The 16,444-nt window shown below is 37.1% G+C and overlaps 3 protein-coding genes across 4 annotated transcripts; all 3 read left to right on the top strand.

Annotated features, from left to right (window-relative positions):
• The first annotated feature begins 1,626 nt into the window (after positions 1-1,626).
• Positions 1,627-7,489, top strand: Gc (gamma-glutamyl carboxylase). Of its 2 annotated transcripts, XM_076421563.1 has the most exons (11): positions 1,627-1,645; positions 2,386-2,484; positions 2,767-3,018; positions 3,401-3,722; positions 4,032-4,220; positions 4,325-4,488; positions 4,589-5,043; positions 5,303-5,503; positions 6,148-6,386; positions 6,500-6,811; positions 6,932-7,489. In XM_076421563.1, the coding sequence occupies exons 3-11, from the start codon at positions 2,787-2,789 to the stop codon at positions 7,083-7,085; spliced, it is 2,268 nt and encodes a 755-aa protein (XP_076277678.1). In that variant the 5' UTR covers positions 1,627-1,645; positions 2,386-2,484; positions 2,767-2,786; the 3' UTR covers positions 7,086-7,489. The 2 variants fall into 2 exon arrangements, with proteins under 2 accessions (XP_076277678.1, XP_076277679.1); XM_076421564.1 differs by lacking the exons at positions 1,627-1,645; positions 2,386-2,484 and adding an exon at positions 2,507-2,645.
• Positions 7,490-7,638: 149 nt separating this feature from the next.
• Positions 7,639-14,571, top strand: LOC143207786 (organic cation transporter protein). Its single transcript, XM_076421566.1, has 8 exons — positions 7,639-9,399; positions 9,686-9,867; positions 10,227-10,463; positions 11,054-11,312; positions 12,053-12,221; positions 12,621-12,925; positions 13,019-13,302; positions 13,472-14,571. Exons 2-8 carry the CDS (start codon positions 9,694-9,696, stop codon positions 13,730-13,732), a joined length of 1,689 nt encoding a protein of 562 aa, XP_076277681.1. The 5' UTR covers positions 7,639-9,399; positions 9,686-9,693; the 3' UTR covers positions 13,733-14,571.
• Positions 14,572-15,068: 497 nt separating this feature from the next.
• Positions 15,069-16,389, top strand: Obp12 (odorant binding protein 12). The gene is made up of 5 exons (XM_076421567.1): positions 15,069-15,164; positions 15,261-15,357; positions 15,428-15,543; positions 15,888-15,987; positions 16,198-16,389. The coding sequence occupies exons 1-5, from the start codon at positions 15,123-15,125 to the stop codon at positions 16,287-16,289; spliced, it is 447 nt and encodes a 148-aa protein (XP_076277682.1). The 5' UTR covers positions 15,069-15,122; the 3' UTR covers positions 16,290-16,389.
• The last annotated feature ends 55 nt before the right edge of the window (positions 16,390-16,444 follow it).

Genomic DNA, 16,444 nt, shown 5'->3' with positions numbered 1-16,444 from the left:
TAAAATGCACTAAAAAGGAGAAAATCATTCTTTTCCTGGTTCTCCATGAAATACCCGAATCCAGTTAAATGATTAATAATGTTCTTCCCCAAAATTTTAAGCAATTAGTTCAACATTTCTTCTGTTATAATATAAAATTAGTGTCGGAATAGATAGAAAAATTTAATATAAATTTAAATAAAATCATGACATTAGTGACTATAAATAAAATATAAGTAAAATATAGTTTAGCGTTCCACGCTTTTATTTTTATAGTCACTAATGTCATGATTTTATTTAAAATATTAAATTTTTCTATCTATTCCGACACTAACTTTATAACAGAATAAATTTTGAACTAATTGCTTAAAATTTTGGGGAAAAATATTATTAATCATTTAACTGGATTCGGTATTTATGGAGAACGAGGAAAAAATTATCTTCTCCTTTTTAGTGCATTTTAATATGTGGTTTCCTAAAAGTTCTTTTTATATATTTTATTTTCTACTTTTATTGTCATCGGAAGCAAGTGTGTATACAAAATTTCAGCAACATTGGACTATGGGAAGAGGTTTAAAATTCGATTACAAGATTTGACGCATAGAACAACACGGCAATTTAATATAAGCGTGATAAAATGTACTTTTAAGGAAATTATTGAGATGTATCATTTGTTAATCATTTACGTTCTTTCGTAGAACAACCGAAAAAATCGAGATCGCAGAGGCCCGAAGTTTGAAGAGGCAGCACTAATCAAAAGTGGTCCACGGAGACAGATTGAGGGGCGTGCAGAAATAAATCAGCCCTTTGTTTTACGGCTCTAAAACGGCCGTTGGGGATTTAGAACGCGAAGTTATGCCCATTCAGCCGAACACCCCAGCTGCGAGACCAAAAAGGCATGGCAGCTTATTCAAAAACCACGTAATCGTCGCTCGCTAATTCGCATTACGGTGTCCGAGTAATATCCTTGTGACGTACTATACACGAATGAGTTATGCCATTTTGTCTATGTTGAGTACACTGTTCAAACTCTATTTTGAATCTCTTCATTACGTGGGTAGCCATTAATAACTATGTGAAGAACTAGTTCATGACCCATGTTTCCAGGAAAGATCGATGCACACACATCATCTTGTCGAAGTAACGAGAAAGTATGAACGAAATAATCGTGTAGACAGGTCATCAGATCGTTGATGGAAAAGGGGTTAAGCTGAGCAACCTAGTGGAATTGATTCGAATAAATGTCTCTATGACCCTTGCTGATCCCTCGAGACCTTTCCGACGAAGAATACCGTTTTTCCGAACATACAGTATTTTTCCTCCATCTGTTAGCTATTATTTACTCTTGCAGCGTTTATCACACACATTGTTAGTACGCCGGTTCACTTAGTTCAAGAGTCGAGAGGTACACCAGTATTTCCATTCCCTTTTTCGAGTCGCAGACACGTTATCGCGTGGAAGCTCTATCCTATCATACCTCAACAGAAACTGTCAATAAGTTGAACAAAGTTATATAATTACACATTATTATGCTGGTAATTGCCGGCGATAACCGCACCTCGATAATTTATTTTTATTCAGAGTCGCACATGTCAGCGAAATCCTCGGCGGACGCCTCAGTCCGCTCGCTGTAGATGCATATGCAGCGTTTCGCTATCGAACAGAGGTAATTTCCATTCCATATAGTCATTCGCTTCAAAACAGCAGTCTGAAGTTCTTAAACTCGATTTTTTACGTTCAACTAGCTAGAAAATATCGAGTTATTAACAGATTACCGACCGGTGATTATTACGTTATTTTGAAAAATCTATGGTACATGGCTAAACACTTTTTAATGGAATCTTCAATAGCAACAGTAATTTTCATTGTGAGCTAACAAGTCACCCTTAATAACGTCATCTAATAGTTTCATTTAAGATTGCAATGTAAAAGAACATTTCTACGCTTTCTTTTGGTACAGCACAGTTATTGAAAATCCTATTAATAGGCTTCCGGTGGGTAAACTGTTAATACTGGGACGAAGATGCGTTTGTAAAGAATGATCCAACAAATTTATTTCTTTAATTAAAAAGTTTAATTCGAAGTTCGCTCTTAAAATCGAAATAATACGTTTAATGAGATTTTCGTATCTGCGTGGGTAATTCTGTGACGAGTGACACGGCAGTGAACGTGTCGATAGAACACGTATAAATTTCGCTCTAATCGGTGTAACAAATGAAACGAAGGCTGGCTCCGATACAGTTTTGAGTATCGGCCGATAAAGTACCGATGAACCTAAGCGCAGCGCTGAAGAATGCCCGATAATATATTATTATTGCGCGGGCGCGGGTCAATAATCGAGCACGTTGCCTGGCGACGCTGCTCCTGCTCTCTCTCAGCATCCGGATTTTCTTCTTCTGCGACTAGTCCTGCAGCTGCGACGCGCAGAAGTCGAGCAACCTTCGATACATCCTCATCGGACCGGTTTCATCTCTTCTGGCTGCGGACACTTTCGGCCTGTCCTAGGTGAGTCTCGTTTTACGCTCGTTCGTTCCATTTACTATGCACAATCAACTTGCTGTCGGTTTGTCGCGGGTCGTCTCGCCCTCTTATCAGGTGGACGACCTACGCTCGGATTCAGAGTTCAGAGTCAAAATTCGATGAACATTTCCACGAGAACGTCGACGGTGATTTTGTTTTTTAATCGAAATGTAACTCAAGTAAAATGAGAAGTTGTCCAAATATATATCGTAAAATACTCCGAACGTATTTTCAATAGTGTACTCATCTTTTGGATCTATTTAACAGATTCTTTGAATGCTTCAATTATGTGGAGGAAAAGTAGAAAACTAACCAGCCCCGAAGATTGGGGATCCGAAATTAAAAAGGAGTATCGCAAACAGGATGGACAAAGTTTTGCAGGGCGATGTTCGTTTGAAAAGAGATTTGAGAAACTTTGTGGATTTCGATTGGACGATGTCTCCAGTTTCGAGAAACTCACGAATCTTTTGTACCGACCGACCGATGCTGCCTGTTTGGGAGTTGTTCGAGCGCTTTTCGGTAAGTCATTTCATCATTATCACTAGACTGCGGATCTTTATGCAAAGTAAAAGATGTCTATGTCGATTCCAAGACACAGAGATCATATAAAAATTTATTTCTTGTTTTAATTATTTTATTGAACTGAAACTAATACGTTGATGGTCTTAAATTTTGTAAATATATTCACTGCTTTAAATTGTACGTACCAATTTTTGTTATAAATGCATAAAATCCGCAGTTTAATTATCACTTATTCAGTCTCAGTGAAAATTGAAAAGGTACATCTCCATGAATATGTAAGAGAAAATAAACAGAAAGTTGATACAAGGGAGGGTTCGATAAATCAAAACTTTTGGAAGCAATCGCTGTTCGTCGAATGCCTTGAGCAAAATTTTTGCAGGATTCTGCATGGTGTTCGACGTCGTGGAGGAAAGAGGTCTATCAGACGTGGATATAAGATGGGGAGACCCCCTGGAGTGTCATTTCCCATTGATCCACGGAATGAAGCCTCCGTCGCTGGCGTGGATCATAGTAATTTACACCGTCATGTGGATAGGCGCTTTCGGGATAATGCTGGGCTCGCATTTTAAACTCGCCTGCGCCTGTTTCGTGATGCCTTACTGGTACATCTTTCTGCTGAACAAAAGCTACTGGAACAACCACACGTATCTCTACGGAATCGTTGCGACTCTCCTCTGGGGTACGGAGGCTAATAAGTTCTTGTGAGTTTGAAAGGAAATGTCTCATCCGAATGGGAAATCCGGTCCGTAATCAGAGACGTGAGTTAGGATCTTGTACATATTAATTAAGTAATCTCACAAAAGTCACGTACACGCGTTGAAAAATATATTCATCATCGATAAGAAACACTGTCTGCAAAGAACCTTTCCCATCAAAATCAACTCCATACAATTCGCAATACCAAACGGTGAACATCATTTGCACAAAACTGAAAGATTATAGGGAAAAAGAATTATACGACTCGCCCGTAGCTCGTAGATGCAGAGATTAATTAACGATCTTTTTTACAGCGCGCTGGATGCGAGAAAAACGAGCTCCAAAGAAAACAAGGATACTGTACCATTGTGGAACTACTTTATCTTGAAATTTCAATTCTTTGCACTATACTTCATAGCTGGTTTGAAGAAATCTAGCACAGAATGGTTGTCGGGGTACGCCATGACGAATTTGTCGACACACTGGGTCTTCACTCCGTTCAAGTAAGTGTATGTACGGAAAAATCATTTCTAATATTAAGAATGAAAGAGTTGCATTAAAGAAAGTCGTTAAACTATCTTAACAGAAAATGATTCCTATTTTTCAGACTATTCTTGACCACTGAGCAGACTGATTTTTTCATAGTCCACTGGTTCGGGTTCATTTTCGATCTGACGGTCGGTTTTTGGATATTGTTCGAGAAAACACGCATTCCCGCCATGATTTTTTGCACAACATTCCATTTGATGAATTCTCGATTGTTCAACATAGGTAAGGTTCGTCGTATTAATTTATAAATAATTCTTTTCCTTTATACTTTGCTTATAGAATCTTCTTTTGAGATTCGACTCACACTTGTATTTATCGTTAGGAATGTTTCCGTACGTTTGCCTCGCAACACTGCCTCTCTTCTGCAACGGAAACTGGCCTCGAAAGTGCATTTCGTATTTCAAATACAATTGCACGTCGCTTTTAATACAAAATCGAAGTGTCAAAGGCTGTGACGCGTTCCGAGAGAATCGATTCGAGAATAAATATGCGAAAGAAGTTGCTTGCGAACAAGAATCAAGCGAAGATAATTTGAAGCAACAAACAAACTTCACGTTGCGTGGCAAGGTCGACTTCGAAACAGATAATAAACCGAAGAGCGTCATTAAAGAGCAAGATGATAGAGCACTGGAACGAAAATACGAAGACAGAAATATCAGAACAGTTTGCAAACGCACGAAAGAAGGTGCGACGAAGAAGCAAAAATTTGTTGTATCTCTCTTACTCTTTCACGTGGCTTTACAATTTTTCCTTCCGTACTCTCATTTCATCACTAAGGTATCGTCTGTGTCGACACTATTACGATCGTGCATAGAGATATAAAGTCTTTAGGTATTAAGAAATAATTCGTTCTGGAGGATCCTTCGAGGATGCGTGTTTTAATCGACAGGATCGAGAATTTGGCTCTCTAGCTGGAAATGTTGTTCTTTTTAAATGATCTTTTTAAATTTCTCTGCCTATAAATTGTTAGAAACATTATATATTTATTCGATTATCGACGACGGTTCTACTGGATCGAACTTTTTACTATTTTTAGGGTTATAATAATTGGGTACCAGGCATGTACGGATATTCCTGGGACATGATGGTTCATGCTTGGGACACCATACTAGTCGTGATTAGAATCCACGATAATGTGAGCAACGAAGATCGTTATCTGGATCCCAAGGCGTGGGTGCAGACCGATCGATGGGAGAAACATGGTGACATGGCTAGACAGTACGCCTTCTGCATTAGGGTACTTATTATCTTAGTTACAATCTCAACAAATTCTTTCTATTTACAAATTCTATTTAAAAAATAATTGGTAGTTTCTGATAACACGGTCAACAAATTTCAACTTTTTTTGGGGATTTCGATTCTCACTATGCAATTCTTATAGAGTTTCTTGTGCTGATTCCGAATCTGTTTTTAATTTTTCTCCTAGACGCACAGTTTTTGAGAAATTTGAGTTTGAAAAAATGACATATTTTTCAACTTTGAACAAATATTGTGATGTTATTCTAAAAGATATTGAATTGATCTTTACAGCAAAAGGTTCCTTAGACTTTCCCGAATACAGTGATATCAAATATTAATACATTATGATTGTTTAAACACGATTTTCCGCTGAACCCTTATTTTTTTGAGACAAATTCAAAAATATCGTCAAAGTATGGTGCAAAAGTGGCGTCTCTCCGTCTTTAATAATCGTTTAAACATGTTTAAATGATATTTGTTCAAAGTGCTCAATTTGCTCAAATTTCTCAATAACTGTGCGCCTAGGAGAAAAATTAAAGACAGATTCGGAATCAGTTCAGAAAACTTTACAAGAATTGCATAGTGAGAATCGAAATTCTTTTTGGCTGTTGGACAGTGTAATTTTTGTGCTCACATTTTTAGGACAACTTGATAGAGCAAGAGCGACGCGTTGGACAAAGCGATCATCATTACAGAAAGCCTGCAAAATGGTCACGTCTATCATCAAACTTGAGTATCTACATAGACGTATGGTGTTCATTAAATGGAAGATTCCAGCAAAGAATGTTCGATCCAAATGTTGACTTGCTAACTGTTGATTGGCATCCTTTCAAGCCTATTTCGTATCTAATGCCACTTTTGTCACAATATAATTCCTACAGGTATTTCAGTAATTTATTTTCTTCAAATTGCTTACGAATTCTGTTCAGTACAATTTCAATCGAAATTGTTTGGCCGCCTGAAACGAAGTTATTAATGATTATTTGATGTTTAGGTACAAATTAGAAGAAATTCAGCAACACGTTTATACGTGGTCTAATGACACCGACGTACTGTTTGTTGCTGATTTCCCAGGGATGTATCTGGACAATTACATCGCGAAGAATTTCACCAACGTCAGTTTGACGGTGCTCGAAGGCGAAGTGACGTATAGTGACGAAGAATTGATAAATGGCGTAACTCTATCGAAAGAATCGTCGATCTCTATTAAGACAGGCCAGTTTCACAGAGTGAAGACGACGAGCGCTTTTCCTGCCTGCTATATGTATACTTACAACAACCGAAATGAACAATCGGAAACAGACGGGTATTTTTATAAACAATTACTACGAACTTCGATTTACTACTCACGTAGTTACTACACAGTGGATTTTTACGCTTATCGAGGCAATTAGGGCGAAATTCTAGGCGTGTTTAATTTTTCCAGGTCCATGCCTCCGCAGAAGGAAGCATTTTCGATTTCGAAGGAAATAAATTACAAGATCGAAGCCTGGTTACGGTCCCTGAACCACATACTAGACTCATTTTTCTATTTAGTTTACAACGTCCCCATGGTGCGAAGAGTGCATATCAACAAATAAAATAAAGACTGCGATTTACACCACAGAAATTCATCTCCGAACACTGTAATTACATTTGAAAGATAGACAAGCATTCCAGAGAATTTATTTTCATACTTGAACGAGTACACACTACAGTTAAGCCGAGCGTAACATTTCGTTTCGATGGACGTGATAATAAAGTTTCGAATCATTCAGTATAAGAGAAAGACGAGTGCTTTACGAACGATAAGGTTTATCGTTAAACAGTTTTCGATATACAGTTGACGTAATGTTTGACTACTTTCTTAAACGAGTACAATACTTAATTGTATAATAATTCGAGACTGATGTCTGTTATATCTTGATCATGACTTTTAGCAGCGAGTACGAGTCATGTATAATAATACTGTACGAGATTATCGAAACAAGGAATTGCGATTTTACACACAGAGTACTTTTTCGTCAACAATGTTTAATAAAAAAAAACTGCATCATACTTTTCCGTCGCGAGCAAAACAGAGCTGAAAATCGTCGAAGTAATCTCGAGACGTCGCGAATACGAAAATATGCGATTAAATACACGTGGCCACGTTCACTGGTTAAATCATAAAGATAAATGATCCCCGGTCATCCAATTAACATACGAAATTCTGTAAAAATTAACGAAATACAGATAACGGTTTCGTTAATTTCACGCTATCAAATTAAATTTGTAAAAATAAATACGGGTGGATTTTCTGTATCGCTTGCAACAAAAATATAGTACAACCACAATTTTAGTCGCTTTATTGAGCAACAGATAAAAAGTTGATTTAATCTGTTAATCGGGTACACTGTATTATTAATCTTCATCCACGGAATCTTATGATCAATCCAATTGATATAATTTGATTATACACGTGATATAAAATGCATTCGATCATTTGTATCGTGTTTAATATCACACCTGCCGATTAAGAACAATAAGAACAATCATTTTTCGGATTCCAGGCGATAAGAGACTGCTTGCACAAATTATGTTTATCACTATTCTTTCCATTTGCTTTTACAGCGCCATAAAGACTAGACATCGTAAAATTACTGCGATAGTGTACTAGATTTTTACTAGTATCCAACAATAGTATCCAAGTATCCAAGATAAATGACTATTTGAAAGCCTTAATTACACATTATCATCGAGGTTTAATTAAATTTACTCGCTTGGCGGGTTAAAGTTGAAAAGAACCGGCTCGTCCTGGTTAATTTAATTTCGAGAAAGGAAAATATCTTAAGTTTCCACTAACCTAATAATGATAAAACCCAGATAACAAATTAATCTAACTAACATCTAACTCAATCTAACCTGATAAGAAATTAATCGAAACATTTATTTCTATGCTACGGTAGAACTCGAGATATTAAAGAGAAATGATTACCACAAGAAGGTTGAACAAATGAATGAAGGTTCGATTAAAGTTACTCGGTTGACAGGTTAAAGTTTAAAAGAATCGTTCGGGTTAATTTAATTTGGCGAGAGGCTTGTTTCACAACTTCGCCTCCAGTGATCAAGATTTCGGATCTTGGTATCGCGTGAATTGGCTCTCGACGAGATAACAGACGCCGATACCGTTTAATGATGAATCTTTCGTGTATTTACGAGCTTAACGGGTTGCAACGAGCCGATTATTGCTCTGGAACTCGCCGCGTTAGACGGTAGAATTGTTAGAGGAACTTGTGTGTGACAGCTGCCGTATCGCGGCCATTAAGCCGTTTTGCCTGATAAGTTGTAAGTAAATGCATCCGATGGATCTGATAATTCTTTCAGTGTCGTACAAACTGCCCGAGTTACCTCGCGCACAATTGCGCAACGAAAGGCTGCCATCTGTGATCTTCGTCGCTCTATGTTTGTCACATTTTATCGAACGTGTTACAGTGTTAGACATAACGCTTGGTGTTACGCACTGTTGTGCGTATATATAAGTGATTTTCTACGGTGCCATCAATCAATCAGTATTTAAAATAATATTTACATCAGTATTAATATTTTTACACATTGCAGAATGTAGAGGCAATAGTCTAAAATTTATGGACAGTGTGTCGGTAAGAAGAACTGTGAAATTGCTATAGCGGAAGGAATCTTTTGTTGATAAGTGCAGTGATGGTTTTATTGAATCGTGGATCTGACGAGATTGTATGCATAACGTGACAGTGAGTGCGAGAACATGTTTTCGAAAATAAGAATTTAATTTATTTATGAAAACACGCGGATCAGATTGGAGGATACAAGCATGATTGCTGAATACGCCGACAACTAGGAGGCGATCGATTGTTTATTGGAATTGTGTTGTCGATCTTCGAGTTGATATAGCAACTGGTTAGTAAATACACGTGGTTTATTAAGCTACTGAGTTTTGTTAAGAACATTGTATGCATTAAAGCTTATTTAAACGGGTCTGTTCATTATTAATTTTTCTGTGAAGAAGTTCTTTTAGAAATTTCTCGTTGTTAACATCGATAAAGATCGATTTACTTGGGTAGGACAACTGGACTTGGGTCCGTTTTGACCCGGAGTTACAAACGTTCCATATAAATTCTAATTTTTTCGATGTTGTTCATTGTTGTCCATTGAATAATGTTGTATTGCTCGTTTTAATTTCCAGAAGGCATCATGTCGGGCGATCCGTCAGACGACATGACAAAATCGAAGGCCACAGATCCACTGTTAGTGGAACTTGACAAACTTGGCAGTGGGTCCAATTTTCTGTGGATAATATTCATTTTTACGCTAACGCCAACGATATTTAATGGGATGCATTCGATGTCTTACATTTTTATTGCCGAAGTAAGTCAGACACGCCTTTATCTCTCGAAAAAGTGTAAATAAAAAATATTCCTCTCAACTATATCAAGTACTGTCGAAAACATCTTTCAGTATCTTTTGAAAATCTCCTTTCAATGTACTTCCTCATTTATAATGTGAAAAAAATATCTAGAAATGTTTTCACCAGAAACAATTTCATTTATGTGCTCGAAAAAAAGTGATCTTAATCTTTTCGTTTCACTGTTCAATCTTCGAACAGTTAATTGGAACTACATACGAGAAAAAATGTTAACCAACAGAGGAAATCGCGCTTTAAACTAGCTTATGCAACTACGAGCACATGGTTAGCATAAATGATTAACAGATTTCGTAAAATGTAGGTTCCCACTCACTGGTGCGCAGTGCCGAGCCTAACCGCGGCAAATTGGACACGTGAGGAAATAAGGAACATTTCCTCGGCTACATCGTGTACCATGTACGATTATGATTATCAGTATTTTGCAAAAATTGGATTTGAAGAAGCGTTAGAGTACAAGAAAACACATACACAGAAAACAATAGCTTGCGCAGTGAGAGACTTCGAGCCTGATCTCGAGGGGACTTCATACGTCGAAGATGTGAGCATGAAATCACACATTAGTTCATTTGTTCTTCTGCAGTGATGTCATATATCAATGAACTGTTTGATTCCGTTTTTAAAATATTTTTGGAACTCTGGATTAAAAAATAGTCGCGTTATATTTAACTGCGCTTTTATCAAGGAATATTTTTCATTCGTTATAGACAAAACGATTCTAGAGTAGATGTAAAGTAAAAGTAAATTTAATTATGAGTAGACTGCGGATTTTATGCATTTATGACAAAAATGAGTGCGTACAATTTAAAGCAGTGGACATGTAAAAAATATTTAAGTACATCAATGTGTGTTCGTTTCAGCTAAATAGAATAATTAAAACAAGAATACAATTTTTATTTGGTTCCTGTGTCCTGCGATCAATGCAAACATCTTTTATTTTGCATAAAGATCCGCAGTCTAATTATGAGATATAACTAAATTGTTATGAAGGAACATCATGACGAAAGGGATATAGTCTATTCTGATAATGGACCATTTTGAAAGGTTCCCATGAAAGAGGAATTTCCACTCCTGTGCAGCAAGACCATGATCGCAGAGCAATAATGTTTTTTTCTCCCAATTAAATTTCAGTGGGATTTAGTATGCGACAACAGCGCAGCTCGCTCGAACACTCACATGGCTCTGTCTCTCGGCAAATTGTTAGGCAGCGCAATTTTCGGAGTTTTAGCCGACAAGTATGGCCGCAAAATGAGTTACGTTATTGGCACGATATTGCTAATAACATCCGGCCCAGCCGGTGCTATTGTCCCATGGTACTGGGCTTTCATGATCTCACGGCTTCTTAATGGTGCTAGCCACGCCGCGATTCAGTATTCGGCGTTCACCACACGTGAGTTATGATTTATGCTCGTTTAACGTTGCAACAACCACCGCGCATACAGAAAATGTACATTAATACACATTGTCGTATCAGCCGCGCACCGCATGAATTCATGATTCGTTGCTGACAGGTCGAAACATCAGTCCCTTCGTTACGTCACAGTCTAACTCGGCTTATTATACTTATTACCGGCAAAGCAACACTTTTACGTCCCTTTTCTTGCGACCGGCATAATGATAATTTGAAAGTCTCCTTTCACGTCGTAATTAGACGAATTTCTGACCCCACTCCTGACGCGTGCAATATAGTGAATGGCCGAGGCTATATTTAAATAGTTTAGATTCAGGTTATTTCGGGTTTCGGAACGGGAACCGGATTGATTAATACCGCGGAGACAAATAGCTCTGTCAATAAGTTATTGAGATTAAGGACATACGATTTGCATGCACTTTCGTCCTGACTGCATTCCGGATCATTTTGCAAATTGAAAATTGTCCGCATCGATTACAAAATACAGGGGCCACTTTCGAATTTTTTTCTTGCTTTAACAATTTTAAAAAATTGGAAATTTTTAATCTTGCCTCAACAATTTTAAAAAATTGGAAACTTTTGCTCTTCTCTTAACAATTTTAAAAAATTGGAAATTTTTAATGTTCCTTTAACAATTTTAAAGAACTGGAAATTTTTAATAGTCCCTAAAAAAATTGGAAACTTTTGATCTTCCTACTGTTTCAAATTTCTCCGTGCAGTGACAGAGGTTGCAACCGAGAAACACAGACAGTGGATGGGCATTGCTTATAACATTGGATATGCCAGTGGAATTGTCATCATACCGGGCGTAGCTTATTTCCTACACGAATGGAGGCACGTACAATTGGCAATTTCCTTGCCAGCGCTGTTGCTGCTAATACCCCTATGGTAAGCCCTTAAATCATTCGACGAATCGTTTCAATAAAGTGTTCCTTCGCTTGAAATCGTTGTTGTGTTTGCGTAATGTCCACTTTTATATTTAGAGAGGCCGCGGTTAAACGAAATTTCGCTCTGCTGTGATTAATGATTTCAGTGGAACGAGAACGCGCTAATACGGTATTAAATATTACGATCTTTTCACTACTTCAGACTTTTATGTTTCACATATTTTACAGGAATTTTCTAATTACGTCGAGGTAATTGCTCGTCGTGTATTTTTACGTAGGTATAAATTGTCAGATTTCGTAAACGCGATGTCGTGCAAATACATATTTGGCTTCATTTAAATATTAATCAATGTAGAAAAGAGTATGAAAGCAGCAGTATAATACTGATATTATTTTTCAGGATCATGCCAGAGTCTCCAAGATGGCTGATAGCCCATAACCGTCGCAAGGAAGCGAGAAACTTGATCGAGAAGGCAAGCAAGAGATCCTCTTCATCATCGGCAATAATAGAAACATCGTTGACAATGCACTGCCAGGATTTCAAAGGCTCGACCAACTCGATTGCAAGTCAAGATTCCACAAAAGAACGATTAAAAAAGAATATCGAAGGTCTCCGCGTTCTTATAAGCAACCGTGAATTACGCAACAGACTCATTATCACGAACTTCAACTGGATGACCGCTTCGCTCTCCTATTATGCACTAGGTAATGGACGTATAATAATCATTTTTCATTCGTCACTTTCTTTTCTGTGAAATTTGCTTCAGCATTAATGATGGGAATTTTTTGATGTTCTAGCATTAAACGTGAACAATTTCTCAACGAATCGGTACATTTACGTTCTCATTATGGGGCTGACTGAAATTCCAGCGTATCTGATACCGACTCCCATACTGATACTTGTGGGAAGACGACTGGGAAGTGGATTGTTGTATATCATAGCAGCAATATGTTTATTGGGAATTTTAGCGGTCCCTACAGCGGAGGCTAATACTGTCATGATCATTTCTCTGATTGGAAGGTTCAGCGCGTCGGCTGCTTATGGAATCGTCATTTTGTACAGCTCGGAACTTTTTCCTACGGTAATTATACAGACTGTTCGACCTAATAATTGACAAATGTGTCCAATCATTTAGTTTCTGACAGTTTTCAAAAGCTCTACCATAAATCTGGGAAGCTTGTGCAATGCAGAAGTTTTCCAGTTTGCAATCGAATTGCTCGCTGTTACGACTGTTACTTTTTCCGGAACAGGTGTGCAGAAATTCCGCGGTTGGAACGAATTCAGCGATGTCGCACGTCGGAAGTATAGCTGCACCTTATGTGGCCGATCTGTTAGGCGCTGTTATGTGGTGGGGACCAACCACTCTTTGCGGCGTTTTCACCCTAATGGCGGGTCTCTTGTGTTTAATATTGCCGGAAACTCGTGGTAGACCCCTCGCAAATACGGTCGACGAGGAGGTCACGAAAGACCGAGAGAATGTCTCGTTGCGCAACTGCTGCAAATGCTCATAAAGTGTTCAACGTTTTACGCTAACGTACTTTGAAACTATCTCCTACCAATTGACTGCGGATCTTGTGCATTTATTACAAAAAACAGCGGATGAAATATATAGAACAGTGAAAACGCTGTCCATTTGTTAAACATAGTATTTGTAATATTTACCTTAAGGTTTATATACTAGTATTGTACTTTGATAAGACATTTTGACGTTTTGTACGTGGAACTAGATTAAACATTGATTTTTATATATCATAATATTATACATAATTCATAATTTATATACAGGATGTCCCAGCTAACTTGACCACCTTGAATATCTTTGTTGTTTTTAAAGATACGTCAAATGTCTGAAGGACATAGTTGAATGGTAAAATGGGGCTCATACGATACCAAAGAAATTTTTGTTTTTATGTAATTTTTTTAGAGATATGAAGGTCAAATTAATTTTTTTTAATGGAATGAGGTATTTTTTAATACATCAATCGATGCAGCTGGACGTTCGTTATAGAAAAGTACTAACCTATGTATGTCGAAAAGTTAGTAGTTCAGCAGATATTTCAATTTAAATAATTGTAAAACACCATTACTGTTGTGTACTAACAATAAGACCGTTTATTTACTAGTGTAACGTCTTACAATAGTAAAAAATACCTCATTCCATTAAAAAATGAAGTTGACCCTCATATCTCTAAAAAAATTACATAAAAACGAAAATTTCTTTTGGTTTTACCATTCAACTTTGTCCTTCAGACATGTGACGTATCTTTAAAAACAAGAAAGATATTCAAGGTGGTCGAATTAGCTGAGACACCCTGTATAATCTACTTACGAAGTGTGTTCAAATTAAAATAAATTTGTGTATTTATAATTAAAGATGTGAATATATTTTTTCTTTCCTCTTCCTTGCTCCGTATACTTTACTTCTTCATGTGTATAAGCGAATCTGTGGTTCAAAATTGGTATTTGTTAATACCATTTGTTATAATAAGTCAGTACCTTATAATTCGTGTTACTTTTCTTTTTTTAAATTTAGAGTAAATAACCTAAAAAAATTGCTTTAGCATGTCATAGTTATTACGGTTGTAGTTTGGATGATTCGAAAACATTTTCAATGCATTTCACGTTACGTAAAGATCATCATCATTATCTGATCGCAACAACAAAGCCTCCAAGTCAGTTTTCGCTGGAAGCGCACAAAATCAGTCTTGACAATGCACAAAGATAACAGTATGCCAGCTATTATTTTCCACGATACGAATCTTAATTACTCTGGTTGTAGCTTTGTCACATTTTTCTGTCCGGGATGACAGTATTGATTACACGAAGAAGGTATATATTAACCGTAGAACATTGTGGTCAATATTAATTTTCCTTCAGACGTCGGGAGAGGATTCAAGCACTATGAAATATTTCTCCGTTCTTCTCTGTCTTTTCCTCTACTATGTAAATAAGAAGCTATTATTACTGCTGTGATTTCAAACAGAAATTCTACTTCATTCTTTATCAATCGCTATTCTAAAATGTCGATACCTGCTTCAGGAGCTGTCAACGCAAGAGCCGAGGCGACCTTTCCATGGAGGAAAGAGGTCCAACGGATTCTTTCACGAATGCCAGGAACTTTCGGGTCTTTCGCGTGGTGAGCAAAGAATACATTTTTCATGAAACATGTTTAACAAATAATGAATATTGTATTGTTAATACTACAGACGAACTGAGGGAATTTGAACATTCCAGTGAAACGCAAGATAAACTACTCAACGGCGAAGGAGACTTCAAAAATATCGGATGTTTCTTGGCATGCTTGAATCAAAAATTCGGTGTGGTAAGTACAAACTGAGAGAAATAGCCTAACTAATAACTGAGAACAACTATTTCGAGTAATATACAATAGAAAAAAGCAATTATTTCAGAACATTTCATAATTCATATGAAAAGTGATTGAAAACATAGCGACACGAAAAGAACGGCTATACTGAAATTCAAAGCCGCTCTCAAAAATGTGAGAAATACATCTAAAACTTACTGAAAAAACTCAACGTAATTCTTGGGCAACTTTCCTAATGAATCGAGCTAATTGTCGATTATATGGATGCTGAGAAAATGCGAATCTAGGAAGTGTTTAAAACATGATTAAGGTCGAGAGATTAAAGTTACTTTGTCTTCTAGATGACGGGAAATACTTTCATAAGAGACGACCTATCACATTATGAATTGGGAGAACTTGAATTGCAACGCGCGGAAGCTTGGAACGCTTGCATGGACACTGGTAAGCACATAGAAATTTCTCAACCACTATCGAGGTGTGAATGTTATTTTAATAACGAGTGCGAGGAAGGCACGATTTTTGAAACATTGTTAAGATTTATTCAACATGCGTCAAAGAACACTAGCTTTCGAGAGAACACGTTGATAATAAATTACTAAAAAATTATTAACAAACGCGGACTTACATTTAGTGATTAAATTAATGTTTCAGCTGAGAAAGCTGGAGGTGACGAGTGTGATGTCGCTCTTGCTTTCCATGTGTGTTTCGAAAAAGCCAAGCGTGCTCTACCACCAGCAGAGTGAACTAATATTTAATATTTATTGTATCGTAAGTAGTACTGTAGCCAAGTGTAATCAACATATAATTACTGTGAATAAAATTGTATGCAGATAAAACGCGAAAATGATTAGTTTATTCCCGTTTCCCCAATGCACGAAACATTTGAAATGTAATTTAA

Source organism: Lasioglossum baleicum, chromosome 4, assembly GCF_051020765.1.
Source record: "Lasioglossum baleicum chromosome 4, iyLasBale1, whole genome shotgun sequence".
In the NCBI taxonomy this organism is placed as follows: domain Eukaryota; kingdom Metazoa; phylum Arthropoda; class Insecta; order Hymenoptera; family Halictidae; genus Lasioglossum; species Lasioglossum baleicum.
This window is presented reverse-complemented; position numbering and strand designations above follow the sequence as displayed.